This window comes from Natrix helvetica (assembly GCF_964273705.1).
Source record: "Natrix helvetica genome assembly, chromosome: W".
NCBI lineage: Eukaryota > Metazoa > Chordata > Lepidosauria > Squamata > Natricidae > Natrix > Natrix helvetica.
This window is the reverse complement of record NC_138555.1, coordinates 622,873-641,057: the sequence shown is the minus strand read 5'-3', so window position 1 is coordinate 641,057 and position 18,185 is coordinate 622,873. Positions and strand designations below refer to the sequence as shown.

The 18,185-nt window shown below is 49.0% G+C and overlaps 1 protein-coding gene across 1 annotated transcript; it reads left to right on the top strand.

The window, feature by feature from the left end:
• Positions 1-396: 396 nt before the first annotated feature.
• On the top strand, positions 397-16,220 carry LOC309400324 (enkurin-like; the record flags this gene model as incomplete). The annotated part of the gene is made up of 6 exons (XM_081968737.1): positions 397-474; positions 7,517-7,593; positions 9,867-10,012; positions 12,815-13,041; positions 14,364-14,510; positions 15,740-16,220. 6 exons carry the CDS (start codon positions 397-399, stop codon positions 15,911-15,913), a joined length of 849 nt encoding a protein of 282 aa, XP_081824863.1. The 3' UTR covers positions 15,914-16,220.
• Positions 16,221-18,185: the final 1,965 nt, after the last annotated feature.

Below are 18,185 nucleotides of genomic sequence, written 5' to 3'. Positions count from 1 at the left end.
CTCCAGAAGTTGCCATCAGGCATATAGATTCGAGAGAGGACAGGAAGGCGGCTCGGTCTACTAGGCAGGTGGACATCTGAACCAGCACTGGAAAAAACCCAGCCAGATCCTGCTCAACCCCTTCTCTTTCCCATGTCCTGCTTGTGTTTCACTGTTGTGTCACCTCCAATAGATCCAACATTCTTCATACCAGAGACGAAGAGGGTGGGGTGTCAAATCTCGTTGATCACATCTGTATTTGTCTCGCTTTCTGAAACTCTTAGGACTTGGGCGATCCTTTCAACCAACTAGGCTTCATCGGTGAGGTGGTATGTGGTTGATGTCCCTCCATACCATCTCACACCATGTGCTGCAACAGCAACATCATCAGATGTCATCTAGACACCATCTCATACCATGGTCAGCAATGTCAACAGGAGCCCATCCAGCTCTGGACCCATCCAAGCTGATGTCCCCCTGGAGGGTCTATCAATTGTGGGAAACCAAAATATAGGCTATTGGTCTATATTGGCCTGGATGATAGCAGATGATAGAAGGGGGAGGGGGAGGGGGAGGGGGGAGGAAAAGGAGAAGAAAGAAAGAAAAGAAAGAAAGAAAGAAAGAAAGAAAGAAAGAAAGAAAGAAAGAAAGAAAGAAAGAAAGAAAGAAAGGAGGAGGAGAAGAGAAGGAGGCCAAAAACAGGAGGGGGGTGTCAAGAAAGAAAGAAAGAAAGAAAGAAAGAAAGAAAGAAAGAAAGAAAGAAAGAAAGAAAGAAAAAATAAGAAAGAAAAAATAAGAAAGAAAGAAAGAAAGAAAGAAAGAAAGAAAGAAAGAAAGAGAAGGGAGAAAGAAACAAAGAAAAAGAAAGGAAGGCAGGGAGAGCAGGAGGGAAAAAAGAGAGGAAGGAAGGACTACAAAACTGGCACTAGACGGAGCTTCAGAGGATAATCCAGGGCTGGAATTCACCTGGAGGTCATCTAGTCCATCCCTGCTCCAGCAGGACATTGTTAAAGTGAGTTTCTGTCTTTTGATTCCCCCAGTTGCATGACTACATAGTTATGCCCACCCAGTCACATGACCCCACCAAGCCACACCCACCAAGCCACGCCCATAGAACTGGTAGTAAAAAAATTTAGATTTCACCACGGGTTGCATGCCCCATCATTCAAATGGTTCAGCCTGTCTATACCCTCTTAGCTTATCAGTTGCCTAGCCGAAATGCCTTTTAATTGAAATAGCTGTCCTCTTCCATCTTAAATGAAGGATAATGATTAATATACGGTAGCTTGTGTGCAGATATTGCCTTTTATCTTTCCTTTTGTGTTGTGTTGTGTTACGAACAAGAAGGGGCGACTGTGGGAAATAAAAAGACATGCGTAGTATGTAAGATTCAGCCAGGCCTTCGGATGGTAGCAGGCTCCAGAATCAAGAGTCATGAACCAAAGTTTAGATAGGATGATTTCAAAATTGAACAGATTAACAGAGTTGGAAGGGACCTTGGAGGTCATCTAGTCCAACCCCCGCTCAAGCAGGAGACCCTACACCATTTCTGACAAATGGCAGTCCGGTCTCTTCTTGAAAGTCTCCAGGGATGGAGCTCCCACAGCTTCCGAAGGCGACTTCTGTTCCATGGGTCAATTGCTCTCACTGTCAGAAAATGTCTCCTTATTTCTAGGTTGAATCTCTCCCTGTTCAGTTTCCATCCATTATTTCTTTTCTGGCCTTCAGGTGCTTTGGAAAACAGCTTGACCCCCTCCTCTCCGTGACAGCCCCTCAAATTTTGGAAGACTGCTATTATGCCTCCCCTGGTCTACTAGACATACCCAGTTCCTGCAACCATTCATCGGATGTTTTAGTCCCCTAATCCTCTTGGTTGCTCTTCTCTGCACTCTTTCTAGAGTCTCAACCTCTTTTTTATAGTGTGGTGACCAAAACTGGATGCAGTACTCTAGGTGTGATCTTCCTAAGGGTTTATAAAGGGGTATTAGTACCTCACTTAATAATAATAATAATATTTATTTCTTAGCCGCACCCTCTCCTGAAGGACTCGGGGCGGCGTACAATAAAACACATAAAAATACAAATATGGACAAAACATACATATAATATAGACGTATACAAAGAGGAGGTGAACAAATAGATGGAAACAATTAAAATCGCAATATTAAAAATCCCCTAAATAAATTAAATAAATTACAAAAATAAAAAACCCGTCAGGAGCGATATGATCAGACTATGGTTGAGCCAGGCCAGCTACTTGGAATAGGTGGGTCTTGAGCTTTACACGGAAGGAGCGGAGGTCAGAGGTATTCCTAATATCCGGAGGGAGGTCATTCCACAGGGCTGGGCCCGCCACAGAGAAGGCTCTACTCCTAGGCGCCGCCCCTCGGCACTGTCTGGTGGACGGCACCTGGAGGAGTCCCTCTCTGTGCGAGCGAATTGGTCGCAGGGATGTATGGGGCAGGATACGATCCCGTAAGTAACTAGGTCCTGAGCCATGGAGCACTTTAAAGATCGTTATCAAAACCTTGAAACGCACCCGATAGACCACAGGAAGCCAGTGCAGCTCGCGCAGGAAAGGTGTCACATGGGAGTACCTGGTACTCCCCATAATTACCCACGCGGCCGCATTCTGGACCAACTGTAGCCTCCGAGTGCATTTCAAGGGAAGCCCCATGTAGAGAGCGTTACAGTAGTCCAGGCGAGACGTCACCAGCGCATGAGTGACTGTGCGTAAGGCATCCCGGTCCAGTAGGGGGCGCAATTGGCGCACCAGGCGAACCTGTTGGAATGCCCCCCTTGCCACAGCTGTCACATGGTCATCCATGGACAGCCGGGCATCCAGGAGGACGCCCAAATTGCGCGCCCGCTCCATGGGGGCAAGTTGTACGCCCCCGATGGCCAAAGATGGAATTAGTTGGCTGAACCCGGGAGCCGGTACCCACAGCCACTCCGTCTTGGAGGGGTTGAGCTTGAGTCGGTTGTCATCCATCCAGACCCGTACGGCTTCCACACACCGGACATCACTTCGACGGCCTCGTTGGGGTGGTTCGGGGTGGAAATGTACAACTGAGTATCATCAGCGTACAGATGATATCCCACCCCGAAACCACGGATGATCTCACCCAACGGCTTCTTGATTGATCTTGATTGTGTGCCTCTGTTAATGCAACTTAGGATTGAATTGGCTTTTTTGGCTGCCGCTGCACACAACTGGCTCCTATTTAGCTGGTTGTCCACTCAGACTCCAGGATCCCTCTGACAGTCACTGCTATGAAGCCTAATTTCACCCAGTCTATATGAGTCCTTTTGTTTTTTCTTGCCTAAGTGTAGGACTTTAGTTTTCTCTACATTGAATTTCATTTTGTTAGTTAGGGCCCACGGTTCAAGTCTTTCAAGATCCATCTGGATCTTGAGCCTGTCTTCTAGGGTGTTAATTAGCTATTCCTGCCAGCTTAGTACCATCCACAAATTTGGTAAGTTCCCTTTCTATTCCCTCATCTAAGTCGTTTATGTACCAGAACTCTTTGCAATCCTGCTCAGCTGTTGCTAATTGTGAAATATGATTTTGCAAAGTACGTAGCTTTATAAATATACTTGGACATAGAAGGACAAAACCAGGAGAAACAAGGAACTGAAAGTAGCCGATGGCCAGAGGGTTGAGATGCACACGGGTATACGTGGAGATTGTCAGTAAGAAAGAATAAGGAAGGAAATTGTGAAATGAGTGCAGAAAAGTATAAAAGGAATGTCTTAGGATGAGTTTGGTGCCAGTGGCCGTAGCTATTGATTGACGGGGCCAGGTATTGTCTCTGGACCTCATTGCAATGGGTTATTGATGTAAGTTGTGTTTTGATGGCTGTTTATGTTCCCAATTGCTCATGAAATAAATCTCTGAATCTTTAAGTAAGAATTATTGTTTGTGATTTGTCTGCATTCCTCTTTGTGGGGATATTTTTATGACACAATTCTCCAAAGGGATTGCTTGAAAGGAAGCTCGGGATAAGAAACCAGAAGGACCGACGCCAGATAATCAGATCCAAGCCAAGAAGGGGGACCCACGTAATTAGATCATCCCTTCAGTAACATGTCTGTGTTAACGGAGGAGTTGGAGGGCACCTTCTCACAAGGGCAGCCTTTCCTAAAAGGTGTTGGCTTAAATTCCCCATCAACCTTCTCACCCTTCTGTGCCATTAATGGTTTTTGTACTTTTTAAGAAATTTGATACATATAGACACACACACACACATATACACATACATACATACACAGAAGGAATAAAGTGCACAGTCACCATGTGCCTTTCCTGCTTAACTGCTTCATTGTAACAGTTGATAGGAAACCCTCCTCCAAACAAAAGACATAGCGTACAAATTGTACCATAGATTACGCAAACATACAAAGGCAGCCATTTCCTGGCTGGATACTTTTATGTCTGATTTTTGTTGTTGTTAGTTTATAATATAAAACACAAAAATACAGAAGCAAATAATTGGAGAAATAGAGGAGGGGAAAAGGAAGGGGAATGCGCAGAAAAGAAGGGAAAAGGAAAGAAAAGCCACTGACTTCCGACTCCCTTTGATGCAGTAGAATAAGATAGTAACACAATAGTATAAAGTAACTAACCACTTCTATAAAAATAAATCCGTCTCATTGGTAAAACCCAAAGTCAAAGTTTCATTCCTTCCCCCCCCCCCCCGTCCCCTCCTCAAGCACAAAGTCCAAAAGTGGTTTCCAAAAAAGGAATTGTGGGGTTTTTTTCTTCCATTGAATCGAAGCGGTCAGCGTAACCATCTCCGCTAACGCCATCAAACCTGGCAGCCCTTCGTCCGTTCTGGGGATCGAAGAGCCCTCCCATGTTTGCACGTAAGGTAATCTGGCTGCCATTGACATGCCGCCTACAACAACCACGATGGCGAAACTGTGGCACAGGCGCCAAAGGTGGCACGCAGGGCGCCCTCCCTCTCTGGGATCATGGGCACTGTGGCCAGCTGCCCTTCTGGTTTCTGGCCTGTTGGTCTTCGGCAGCAGCAGAGCGCCGGGAAACGGCCTGGAAATGGCCTGGAAAAAGGCCATTTTGGGTTGGTTTCTGGGCCATTTTCTGGGCCGTTTTCAGACCATTATCCAGGCTAAAAATAGCCCCCAAATGGCCCAGGAAATGGCCAGAAAACCCACGATGGTTGTGTTTCAGTATTTGAGGGGCTGCTGCCCCAAAGAAGAGGGGGTCAACTTATTTTCCAAAGCACCAGAGGCCAAGACGAGAAACAACGGATGGAAACTAATCAAGGAGAGATGCAACCTGGAATTAAGGAGAAACCTCCTAACGGTCAGGACAATTAACCAGTGGAACAGCTGGCCACCAGAGGTTATGGGTGTTTCACCACTGGAGATTTTAATGGTTAGACAGAATAGTATAGGTCCTAGAATAGTATAGGGTCTCCTGCTCAAAGATGGGGTTGGACTAGAAGACCTCAGTGGTCCCTTCCAGCTCTATTCGGATGGATGGATTGTTTGAATTAAGAGCAATAGCAATAGCCCTTAAGACTTATATACTGCTTCATAGAGCTTTTACAGCCCTCTCTAAGCGGTTTACAGAGTCAGGCTCTTGCCCCCAACAATCTGGGTCCTGATTTGACCCACCTCGGAAGGACGGAAGGCTGAGTCAACCTGGAGCCTGGTGGGACTTGAACTGCCCAACTGCAGCTAGCAGTCAGCTGAGGTAGCCTGCAGTGCTCTAACCACTGAGCCACCTCGGCTCTTAACCAATGAGAAATTGCCTTCAGAAGAGGTAGGTGCTTCATCACTGGAGGTTTTTTTAAGAAGACACCGGAGAGTCCCCTCTCTCTAATTCGATAGCGTCTCCTGCACAAACAGGGGGTTGGACTGGATGACCTCCAGGGTCCCTTCTGGCTTTGCTCTTCTGTTCTTCTCCTAACTCATTGAGATCTGGTAGCATGGAATGAAGGGTCGGCCGATACTCACCATCGCCCGTGGGGCTGGGGTCCCTTCTGCAGACCCCAGAGTCCCAAGGGAGAATCCTCACAGCCCACTCCCCCACCATTTCAAAATGGAAAGAGGAGACGTGGGGCCTTCATTACCTCCCAATCAGGGGTGAAATGCCAGTTCACCCGAACTGATAGTAAAAAATACTAAAAAAAAAAGTAAACAAAACAAAAACTTCCCACGATCGCACGTCACACAGCTGAGCTTCGGAATTTTTTTAAAAAAAAACTTTTTAAGCATTTTTTTTTACTACAGGTTCTCCGGAAGTGTGGGGTGGGGGTGGGGGGGTCTGTTTGTGCCCCCAGCTGGCTTTCCTGAGGCCTGCCAGGCCAAAAACGAGGGGGTGGGGGGGGGTGCTGAGAAAGAAAGAAAGAAAGAAAGAAAGAAAGAAAGAAAGAAAGGAAGGAAGGAAGGAAGGAAGGAAGGAAGGAAGGAAGGAAGGAAGGAAGGAAGGAAGGAAGGAAGGAAGGGATGGAGGATGGGAGGAAGAAAGAAAGAAAGAAAGAAAGAAAGAAAGAAAGAAAGAAAGAAAGAAAGAAAGAAAGAGAAAGGAGGGGAGGGAAGGAGGGAGGGAAAAAGGACTACAAACCGGGCACTAAACGCAAGAGGATAATCCAGGGCTGGAAGGCACCTGGAGGCCATGTAGTCCAACCCTGCTCCAGCAGGACATTGTGAGTTTCCCCCAGTTACATGAATCCATAGCCACGCCCACCCAGTCACATGACACCCCCCACCAAGCCACGCCCACCAAGGCACGCCCACAGAAGCGGTAGTAAGAAAATGTAGATTTCACCTCTGCCCCCTAACTAACTAACTCTTTCTCTTCTAACTCAACCTTCCAGGGGGAGAAGACCCCCCCCCCAACCATCCACTCTCTGGGGTCCTACAGATGGTTAATCTGTGGCTCAGGCTATGGGGAGGGAGCCCAAAAGGGGGATCGGGGGTCCCCCATGTTCTGCCGGGATTTTCCACCCAGCCCCGATTCCGATATATATATGAAATACTCCAGTTGGGGGGGGGCTGAAACTTTATGGGGATTCCTGCCAATAGGGGTCAGTGGGATTCACGCCCCTCCCTGTGCAGTTCTGGCTCCCACCGGGAGCCCCAGAATCCTGTGGGTGGGGCCTCTGCAGGCTCCTCCCCCTCAGAACTAACTGCCGCTACCGGACGGTGGAAGCCCCTTTTCCTTCCAGAGGTGTGGTGTGGGGAGAGGAACCCCCCCTCCCTCCCTTGCCAAAAAGCAGGGCCCATGCAAGAAATTCCCTCCCCCAATTTCAGGGGTTGGGGGCTGAATTAGGAGAAAAATCGAGGGGGCTTTTTAAGTCTCAGGACCCTCATCCCGTAGCTATGAGAGACCCCCAGTGTGGGAGGGGGGAGGGGGCCCCCTTCTGCTCTGGCTTCTCCCCCCCCCCCATTTAATTTCCCAACTTGAGAAGCTCCCTAATCGCCCCCCCCCCTCAAATTCACCCTTCTGTCATTTCAGGCCAGCTTTCTCTGGGAGCCAGGGCCGAATGGCTGAGGTTCTCTGCCCCAGCCTCAGCCAGAGAAACAGGAGAGCATCTACCACTGGCTGCCCTCCAGGGAGGAAGAGCCCAGCAGGCCACAGTTAAGGTACAGGCGGAAATGGGCATCAGGCAGCCAACTCAGGGGGGTGGACGGAGAGAGAGAGAGAGGGAGGGAGATAGAGGAGAAAGAGAGAGGGGGGAGGGAAAGAGTGAGAAGGAGAGGAGAAAGAGAGAGAGGAGAGAGTAACAGAGAGAGAGGAGGGAGCGAGGGGGTGGGGGAGAGGGAGAAAGAGAGAGAGGAGAGAGGGAGAGGGAGAGGGCGAAGAAAGAGGGAGGGAGAGGGAGGGAGAGGGAGGGAGAAAGGAGAGTGCAAAGAAGAGGGGGAAGAGAGAGGGGGAGAGAAAAAAGAGTTCAGGGAGGAGAAAGAGGGAGAGAGAGAAGCAGAGAGAGGGAGAGGAGGGAGATAGAGGAGAAAGAGAGAGCCGAGAGAGAAAGAGTGAGAAGGAGAGGAGAAAGAGAGAGAGGAGAGAGTAACAGAGAGAGAGGAGGGAGAGAGGGGGTGGGGGAGAGGGAGAGGGAGAAGAAAGAGGGAGAGAGAGGGAGGGAGAGGGAGGGAGAAAGGAGAGTGCAAAGAAGAGGGGGAAGAGAGAGGGGGAGAGAAAAAAAGAGTTCAGGGAGGAGAAAGAGGGAGAGAGAGAAGCAGAGAGAGGGAGAGGAGGGAGATGGAGAGGGGGAAGAGAAAGAGAGAGCGAAAAGAGTTCAAGGAGGAGAAAGAGGGAGAGAGAGAGAAAGGAAGAGAGAGAGGAGAGAGGTAGAGAGAGAAAGAGGGGGAGAGAGAAAAGAGTTTAAGGAGGAGAGAGAGAAGCAGAGAGAGGGGGTGGGAGAGAGAGAGAAAGGAGTAAGAGAGAGAGGAGAGAGGGAGAGAGAGAAAAGGAAGAAAGAGAGGGAGAATAGGAGAGAGAGAGAGGAGGAAGAGAGCAGGTGGGAGAAAGAGTGAGAGAGAAAAAAGAGATTGAGGAGAAAGAGGGAGAGAGGGAGGAGAAAGAGGGGGAGAGGAGGGAGAGAGGAAGGTGGGAGAGAGAAAGAAGGAGAGGAGAGGAGAAAGAGAGAGGGAGAGAGTAGCAGAGAGAGAAGAGGGAAAGGGTAAGGGAGAGAGGGATAGAGACAAAGAGGAGAAAGAGGGAGAGGAGAGAGGGGAGAAGAGAGAGGGGAAAGGGAGAGTGAAAGGAGAGTGCAAAGAAGAGGGGAAAGAGAGAGGAAGAGAGAAAAAAGATTGAGGAGGAGAAAGAGGGAGAGAGAGAGAGGAGAAAGAGAGGGGGAGAGAGGAGGGAGAGAGGAAGGGGAGAGAGAGAAAGAGGGAGAAGAGAGGAGAGAAGAAAGAGGGAGGGAGTAGCAGAGAGAGAAGTGGGAGAGGGGATGGGGAGAGGGAGAAAGAAGAGAAAGAAGGAGAGAGAGAAAGAGAGAGGGAGGAGAGGGAGGGAGAGAGGGGAAAGAGAGAGAGGAGAGAGGGAGAAGAGAGGAGAGCACAAAGAAGAGGAGAAAGAAAGAGGGAGAGGAAAAAAAGAGTTTGAGGAGGAGAAAGAGGGGGAGAGAGAGAGAGAGAGGGAGAAGAGAGAGAGTAGAGAGGTAGGGAGAGAGAAAGGAGAGCGCAAAAAAGAGGAGAAACAGAGGGGGAGGGAGGAGGGAGAGAGGAATGAGAGAGAGAGAGAGAGAGAGAGAGAGAGAGAGAGAGAGAGAGAGAGAGAGAGAGAGAGAGAGAGAGAGAGAGAGAGAGAGAGAGAGAGAGAGAGAGAGAGAGAGAGAGAGAGAGAGAGAGAGAGAGAGAGAGAGGAAACCTAGCTGGTTTTCATGCCTAAGGCAGGTCTGGAACTCACCGTCTCCTGGTGATTGAGCCAATGTCAATGGCTTTCATGCCTGATGTGAAACTACTACTCCCTCCCTCCTGGTGATTGGGTCTAAGTCACTAGCCAATTTTCATGCCTACGGCGAGACTAGAACTCACTGTCTCCTGGCGATGCGCCCAAAGTCACCCAGTTGCCTTTCATGGATAACATGAGACTAGAACTCAGCATCACCTAGTTTCTAGCCTGGTACCTTAATCATCAAACCAAGCTAGCTCTCTAAATATTCAGGCCAAATGGACCTATGGAAGCCAACTATTTATGGGCTATGGGAAACCGTCCCATCCGGGTGCCCAAGTGGAAGCTTTTGTGAGTTGTGTAGATGTGGGAGTGTTTCGTCCAGCTCCTTCCCCAGCCAGCCTGAGCCTGGGGAACTTCAGAAGCATTGAATCAATGCCCCCCTTCCACATCCCCAACTGGGGCAGACCCCCCCCGCTTTCCTGCTCGCTCCCACCGTCTCTGTTACTCTCCGCTGCAGGTACATCTCCACCTTCCGGTCTTCCATTCAACGGGAAATGGAAGAGAAGAGGAAGGCGCCATGCCAAACCATGGGCATCCCGAAGCTGCAAGTGCCCAGCCCGAAGGAATACCTCCGGAAACACTCCAAGAAGAAGGTCCCCAAATGTACGTTAGTGCCCGGGGTTTTCTCTGCCATGCGTCGCTCACCTTCCTGGGAGGAAGGGGGGAATGGGACTTGAACCTCTTTCCTCAGTCTAGATCAGGGGGCGACTTTGAGGCTTGCAGATTTCCACTGAGCTGGGTGGTTTTCTTACCGACATTTCGTGACCCATCTTGGTAACGTTATCAGCACTAGAAAGGAGCAATAGAGATCCAGAGAAGGATGATTTGCTTTTAGAAGTCAAAAGAAAGCCCCTGGATCTGGGCTGGGGGAAGCCTATTGGGGCTCAGTGAAGCAGCTGTGAGGTTTTCACAGGGGATCCCTACGATGCCAGGAAATCCAGGGTGTTCTTGATCCACCCTGTCAATATTGGAAATGCCCCGAGCTGTTTCCCCTCTGCATTTGCAATCTGAATAGAGCTGGAAGGGACCTTGGAGGTCTTCTAGTCCAACCCCCTGCTCAGGCAGGAGATTCTATGCTATTTCAGGCTTCATACCAGGGTTGAAATTCAGCCGGTTCTAACAGGTTCTGGAGAACTGGTAGCTGAAATCTTAACCGGCAACTACCACCTCTGGCTGGCCCCAGAGTGGGGAGGGAATGGGGATTTTGCAGTATCCTTCCCCCTGGAGTGGGGAGGGAATGGGGATTTTGCAGTATCCTTCCCCTGGAGTGGGAGGGAATGGGGATTTTGCAGTATCCTTCCCCTGGAGTGGGGAGGGAATGGAGATTTTGCAGTATCCTTCCCCTGGAGTGGGGAGGGAATGGGGATTTTGCAGTATCCTTCCCCTGGAGTAGTGAGGGAATGGAGATTTTGCAGTATCCTTCCCCTAGAGTGGGGAGGGAATGGGGATTTTGCAGTATCCTTCCCCTGGAGTGGGAAGGGAATGGAGATTTTGCAGTATGCTTCCCCTGGAGTGGGGAGGGAATGGAGATTTTGCAGTATCCTTCCCCTAGAGTGGGGAGGGAATGGGGATTTTGCAGTATCCTTCCCCTGGAGTGGGGAGGGAATGGAGATTTTGCAGTATCCTTTCCCTGGAGTGGGGAGGGAATGGAGATTTTGCAGTATCCTTTCCCTGGAGTGGGGAGGGAATGGAGATTTTGCAGTATCCTTCCCCTGGAGTGGGGAGGGAATGGAGATTTTGCAGTATCCTTTCCCTGGAGTGGGGAGGGAATGGAGATTTTGCAGTATCCTTTCCCTGGAGTGGGGAGGGAATGGGGATTTTGCAGTATCCTTCCCCTGGAGTGGGGAGGGAATGGAGATTTTGCAGTATCCTTTCCCTGGAGTGGGGAGGGAATGGAGATTTTGCAGTATCCTTTCCCTGGAGTGGGGAGGGAATGGAGATTTTGCAGTATCCTTCCCCTGGAGTGGGGAGGGAATGGAGATTTTGCAGTATCCTTTCCCCTGGAGTGGGAGGGAATGGGGATTTTGCAGTATCCTTCCCCTGGAGTGGGAAGGGAATGGGGATTTTGCAGTATCCTTCCCCTGGAGTGGGAAGGGAATGGGGATTTTGCAGTATCCTTCCCCTGGAGTGGGAAGGGAATGGGGATTTTGCAGTATCCTTCCCTGGAGTGGGGAAGGAATGGGGATTTTGCAGTATCCTTCTCCTGGAGTGGGGAGGGAATGGGGATTTTGCAGTATCCTTCCCCTGGAGTGGGGAGGGAATGGGGATTTTGCAGTATGCTTCCCCTGGAGTGGGAAGGGAATGGGGATTTTGCAGTATCCTTCCCCTGGAGTGGGGAGGGAATGGGGATTTTGCAGTATCCTTCCCCTGGAGTGGGGAGGGAATGGGGATTTTGCAGTATCCTTCCCCTGGAGTGGGGAGGGAATGGGGATTTTGCAGTATCCTTCCCCTGGAGTGGGAAGGGAAGGGGATTTTGCAGTATCCTTCCCCTGGAGTGGGAAGGGAATGGGGATTTTGCAGTATCCTTCCCCTGGAGTGGGAAGGGAATGGGGATTTTGCAGTATCCTTCCCCTGGAGTGGGGAAGGAATGGAGATTTTGCAGTATCCTTCCCCTGGAGTGGGAGGGAATGGGGATTTTGCAGTATCCTTCCCCTGGAGTGGGGAGGGAATGGGGATTTTGCAGTATCCTTCCCCTGGAGTGGGAAGGGAATGGGGATTTTGCAGTATCCTTCCCCTGGAGTGGGGAGGGAATGGGGATTTTGCAGTATCCTTCCCCTGGAGTGGGGAAGGAAGGGGGATTTTGCAGTGTCCTTCCCCTGGAGTGGGGAAGGAATGGGGATTTTGCAGTATCCTTCCCTGGAGTGGGAAGGGAATGGGGATTTTGCAGTATCCTTCCCCTGGAGTGGAGAGGGAATGGGGATTTTGCAGTATCCTTCCCCTGGAGTGGGAAGGGAATGGGGATTTTGCAGTATCCTTCCCCTGGATAGGTCGTCCTCAAATTATGACCACAATCGAGCCCCAAATTTCTGTAGCTCAGAAAAACAGTTGTTCGTGAGTTTTGTCCCCTTTGATAACCTTCCTCACCACTGTCATTAAGTGCATACCTCTGGTTATTACGTTATTAACATAGAATCTGGCTCTCCCCGTTGACTATGCTTGCCGTAAGGTCGCAAAAGGAGATGCTGCAACTGTCAGAAATACGTGGCGGTTGCTAAGCTTCTCAATTTTAACCGGGGATACCACGACGGCATTCAGTGTGAAAAATAATCAAAAGTTGCTTTTCGTAACTCCGAACTGTCACTTGATGAAAGTTCGTAAGTGGGAGACGAGCTGGGTTTGGTTCCGGCCCAAATTTCGACTGCACTATCACCCAACGGTGTTCTGTCATTCCCCCCATGACCGCAGGCACGTATGAGCGGGAAAAGAGGCTCCCTGGCAAACCCCAGTTGCCTCCGCAGTCCGACCGGCCACTGATGGGCATCCACAGCGACAAGAACTTCGTCACGGCCAACGTGGCTGAGGCCATCATGGCCGTGGCCAAGAAGCCCCTCCACGCCTGCGTCGACCAGCGGAGAGGAGACAAGTTCCTGATGGATGAATCCGGGCTAGTCCAGAGGTTCCTCAAGAAGAAGGTGGGCTCTCTGGAATGGGGAGTTGGAGAAGGGGGGGTTCTGCAGAAAGACCTCCCCCCTCCCCGTGTCTCCCTCCCTCTCCCTCTAGCTTAGTTTTCTCTCAGCTGAATGTCCAAGAGCTTTCCCCCCCCCCCCATTGGTTTAAGGGTTGATGCTGCATTTATATTCCATGGCTGTAAGGGTGGGTGGGTGGATGGATGGATGGATGGATGAAAGGTGTGTGTGAGAGACAGAGACAGAGGAGTAATAGAGATGTAGAGATGTAGATAGATAGATAGATAGATAGATAGATAGATAGATAGATAGATAGATAGATAGAGAGAGAGAGAGAGAGATGATAGATATAGACTAGATAGACTAGATAGAGAAACTAGATAGACTAGATAGAGAAAAAGATAGATACAGTGAGAGAGAGAAAGACAGAGGTGATGATGGATAGATGAGAGAGAGAGAGAGAGATACGGATGGATAGATAGATAGATAGATAGATAGATAGATAGATAGATAGATAGATGATAGATAGATAGATAGATAGATAGATAGATAGATAGATAGATAGATAGATAGATAGATAGATAGATAGATAGATAGATGGATGGATGAAAGGTGTGTGTGAGAGAGAGAGACAGAGAAGTAATGATAGATAGATAGATAGATAGATAGATAGATAGATAGATAGATAGATAGATAGATACTAGATAAAGAAAAAGAGATACAGAGAGAGAGAGAGAGAGAGAGGTGATGATAGATGGATGATAGATAGACAGACTAGATAGAGAGAAAGATATATAGTGAGAAAGAGAAAGACAGAGGTGTTGATAGATGGATGGATGGATAGATATAGAGATAGATAGATGAAATGTGTGTGTGTGAGAGAGAGAGAGAGAGACAGAGACAGAGACAGAGAAGTAATAGAGATAGATAGATGGATGGATGGATGGATGGATAGATAGATAGATAGATAGATAGATAGATAGATAGATAGATAGATAGATAGATAGATAGATAGATAGATGGAGAGAGGTGATAAATGATAGATATAGATAGATGACAGGCAGGCAGGCATAGATAAATTGAATGCCTGGCACCCTTCCTGTCTTCTGCATGCTCCATTTGGGTTAGGCGCCCTTTGGAGCTTCGGGCAAGGTGGAAAACTGATCCTGCCTAGCCCACCCATAACAAAGGAAGCCCACTCCCCTGGATAAGTGCCAGGCATCCTCCTCCTTCGCCAAGATCCAGCCCTGAAAGAGACGGGTGGGGTCCCTCTGCCCGTCTGCGACCCTCCCCTACAAATTGCAAGCACCGCGCTTCTCCCTTCGTAGGACTTCGGGGTGACCCCCAAATACATCCAAAGGCGGAAGAAAGAAGCCGTGGACGTGCGCAAAGAACGGGTGGCTGCTCGGCGGGAGTGCCTGCAGAAGAAGCGGCTGACCCGTCTCTCCTCCCGCGAACGGGAAAGCATCTTGGATGTAAGCAGATGCCTCCCCCTCGCCATTGGAATTCATTGTTAGAATGTATTCGTATTGCAACAACTACACAATTAATCAGCCAGTAGATGGCAGCGTTTAGTTGGCATCTATGGTTATATAGATATTTAGTTAGTGTCTTTAGTTATATAGTTTAGTTAGCATCTATAGTTCCTTTGTGTCCTGTTCCCTGTTACAGTTAAGCAGTAAAACACATGGTGACTGTGCACTGTTTGATCTATGGCACTACTGAATTTCTAACATCTACCAAGTATCCCACTCCACCCTGGGGCTTTGGAGGTCTACCCAGTGCCTGTGCAGACTCTCCCGCACTTTCAGTGGCTCTCTGGTTGAGACTTTGGGCCGCTCAGCACAATCCATTGGGAGTGCCAGGTTGGGGAAAGGGAGGTAAACGTCCCTGGACCCTGTTTGCCCTCTTAAATCTTAAATACGTCTCCCTGATTTAAAACAAAAATGAATGGGTTGGTATGGCTGGTCCATGATTTCTTTTCTTTTTTTTTAATAAAAATTTTATTTATTTTTTTGTTTAAAAAAAGACAAAACAACAGATACAGAACAAAAGCAAGGAGAAAAACAACTTTCCTCAATTTCATCAAGCATGTCGTTTGGTTACAAGTTTTTGTGCCTCAGTTTTTACAGTTAAAAATAAAGTGACTGGTTATCCGTTAAACATATCTAAATATTTCTCTGTCATTGAGCATTTATGTGTTCAGACTGGTCCATGATTTCTATCCTGTGGGGGACTCTCTGGTCTCTGAGCTTGGTTGCTTTTTGCAGGCGTTTCATGAACCAGCTGGATGACATCATCAGGGCTGGAAGGAGGGGAGTGTGTGGAGAGGAGGAGGAGGAGGTGGAGCCTGTGGGGTTTTCGGTGCTCTCTGAGCTGGGTGGTTTCATGATGCAACCAGGGGAGGAGGAGGAGGACCGTGGGATCCTTGGGGCTTTTAAACATGCTGGTTTTCCTGCAGACGTTTCATGACCCAACTATGGAACGTCATCAGTGCTAGAAGATGGGGAGGAGGGGGAAGGGGAGGAGGACTGTAGGATCCTCAATGGTCTTGAAGCTTGATTGTTTCCTGGCAGATGTTTCATGACCCAATTAGGCAACACCATCCGTTTTCCATCCTACGTGGGCTAAACACGGGGTGGGGGGGAACCAAATATCGGCAACCCCCACCCGACCCTCCTCTCTCTCTGGCCCCTCCCTGCAGGGCCTGAAGAACAACTGGGAGGAGCTCAACAAGGACTTCCAGAGCCTCTCCGTGGAGATCACCACCATCCCGCAGAGGCTCCGCAAGGAGAAGCTGGAGACGGAGATGAAGCAGTTGGAACACGACATCAGCGCACTGGAGAAACATCGGTTCATCTACATTGCCGGCGAATAGAGCCAGGAAAGCGGCAGGCAGCCTCCTCTCCCCTCCCCCCTTTTTTTGGGGGGGGGGGGTGATCACTTTCCCCAATAGGTTCCCAGTTGCTGTGGTTGGGTTGGGCAGCCGGTCCCCCCTCCCCACAGTCAGCCACAATCTGTGGGCGAGAGCCCTTCTCCCCTTCACACCCCCAACGCTGTGGGTCCTCGGGTGGGGAGTGGGGGACAAGCATGAATTTCTGAGAAGTTGCAATGAGTTTGTAAGGTAAATTTGTTGAAGTTGTACAAAAGTTCTTCCTTGGGTTTTTGGGAAGTTGTCGAAGTTGTGAAACGGTTCTTTCTGCATTTTTAAATAAAGCACATTATTGACCCACTGTTATCTCTGTGTGTGCACCTGTGTATGCGTGAACGCATGGGTGTGCTTGTGTATTTGTGCTCCATTGCCGCAGGATTTGAAGAAAAGACTGGACTACGATTTGTCTGAAAAGGTAGAAGCTCTCTTGCTGGAGCAGGAGGTTGGACTAGAAGACCTCTAAGGTCCCTTCCAGCAAAACTACTACTACTACTACTACTACTACTACTACTACTACTACTACTACTACTACTACTTCCTCTTCCTCTTCGTGTTCTTCTTCTCCCTCTTCTCCTTCTCCTCCTCCCCCTCTTCCTCCTCCTTCCTCTTCCTCCTCCTTCCTCTTCTTGTTCTTCTCCTCCTCTTCCCTCTTCTCCTTCTCCTCCTCCTTCCTCTTCTTCTTCCTAGTTACCTGCGGGATCGCATCCTGCCCCATACATCCCTGCGACCAATTCGCTCGCACAGAGAGGGACTTCTCCAGGTGCCGTCCACTAAACAGTGTCGGGGGGCGATACCTAGGAGCAGAGCCTTCTCTGTGATGGGCCCAGCCCTGTGGAATGACCTCCCCCTTGACATCAGGATTACCTCCGATCTCCGCTCCTTCCGTGTAAAGCTCAAGACCCACCTTTTCCAATTAGCTGGCCTGGCTCAACCATAGTTTTATCCCATTGCTCCTGACAATCTTTTTAAATTTGTAATTTTAACTGAGGGTATCTTAATTGTTAATTTTAATTCTATTATTACTATTGTATGCTTTTAACGAGTGTTACCTCCTCCGGGTACGTGTATGTGTTTGTATGTATGTGTATATGTATTGTATGTATATATGTATGGGTTTTTACTGTACGCCGCCCCGAGTCCTTTTGGAGAGGGAGCGGCTAACAAATTAAATTTATTCTATTCTATTCTATTCCTCTTCCTTCCTCTTCTTCTTCCTCTTCCTCCTCCTCTTCTTCTTCTTCCCCTTTTTGTTCTTCTCCTTCTCCCTCTTCTCCTTTTTCTTCTTCATCTTCTTGTTCTTCTTCTCCTCCCTCTTCTCCTTCTCCTCCTCCTCCTTCCTCTTCCTTCCTCTTCTACTTCCTCTTCTTCTTGTTCTCCTCCACCACCCTCTTCTCCTTCGCCTCCTTTTTCTTCTCCTTTCCTTTCTTCCCTCTTCTTCCCCTTCTCCCTCTGTTCTCCTCTTCTTCCCTCTTCCTTCCTTCCTTCCCCTTCCCCTTCTCCTCCTTTGTCTTCTCAGAAAACACAACAGAGCATCTGAAAAATGGTCCCTCTGCAGCTGCAGGACAGGTTCCCGGGCTGCAAAAATCCAGCGGCCCACTAGAGGGTAGCAAGGAGTGAGTTTGGGTCAGTTTGGTTGAGTCAGCTACAGAGATCCAATGAATTGAATGGAGTGGAGTTGGATTGTGTTGCGTTGAGTTGAACTGAAGACCTGAGTTCAGTTGAGGGGGGGGGTATGTTCTGGGTCAGACATGCAGGTCAAGGTAGCCTTGAGGATGGTGCTGGAGATGCAGTGCAGAGGTTGGTAGGACATAAGCCAGCCCTCCACCCACCCTGGTCATCCCAACGACAACCCTGTGAGGCAGGTTTAGGCAGAGAGATAGAGATGGAGAGAGAAATGAAAAGAGATGGAGAGACAGAGAGAGGGGGGAGAAGGAGAGATGGAAATAGCTAGAGGGAGGAGGAGAGAGAAATGGAAAGAGAGAGATGGAAAGAGAGAGATGGGGAGAGAGAAAGAGATATGGAAATAGCTAGAGAGATTAAAGGGGAAGAGAGAGATGGATAGATAGATAGATAGATAGATAGAGAGAGAGAGAGAGAGAGAGAGAGAGAGAGAGAGAGAGAGAGAGAGAGAGAGAGAGAGAGATAGGGGGGGAGAGATGGAGAGAGAAATGGAAAGAAGATGTTGGATAGCCATTTGTCTGAAACGGTATTGGGTTTC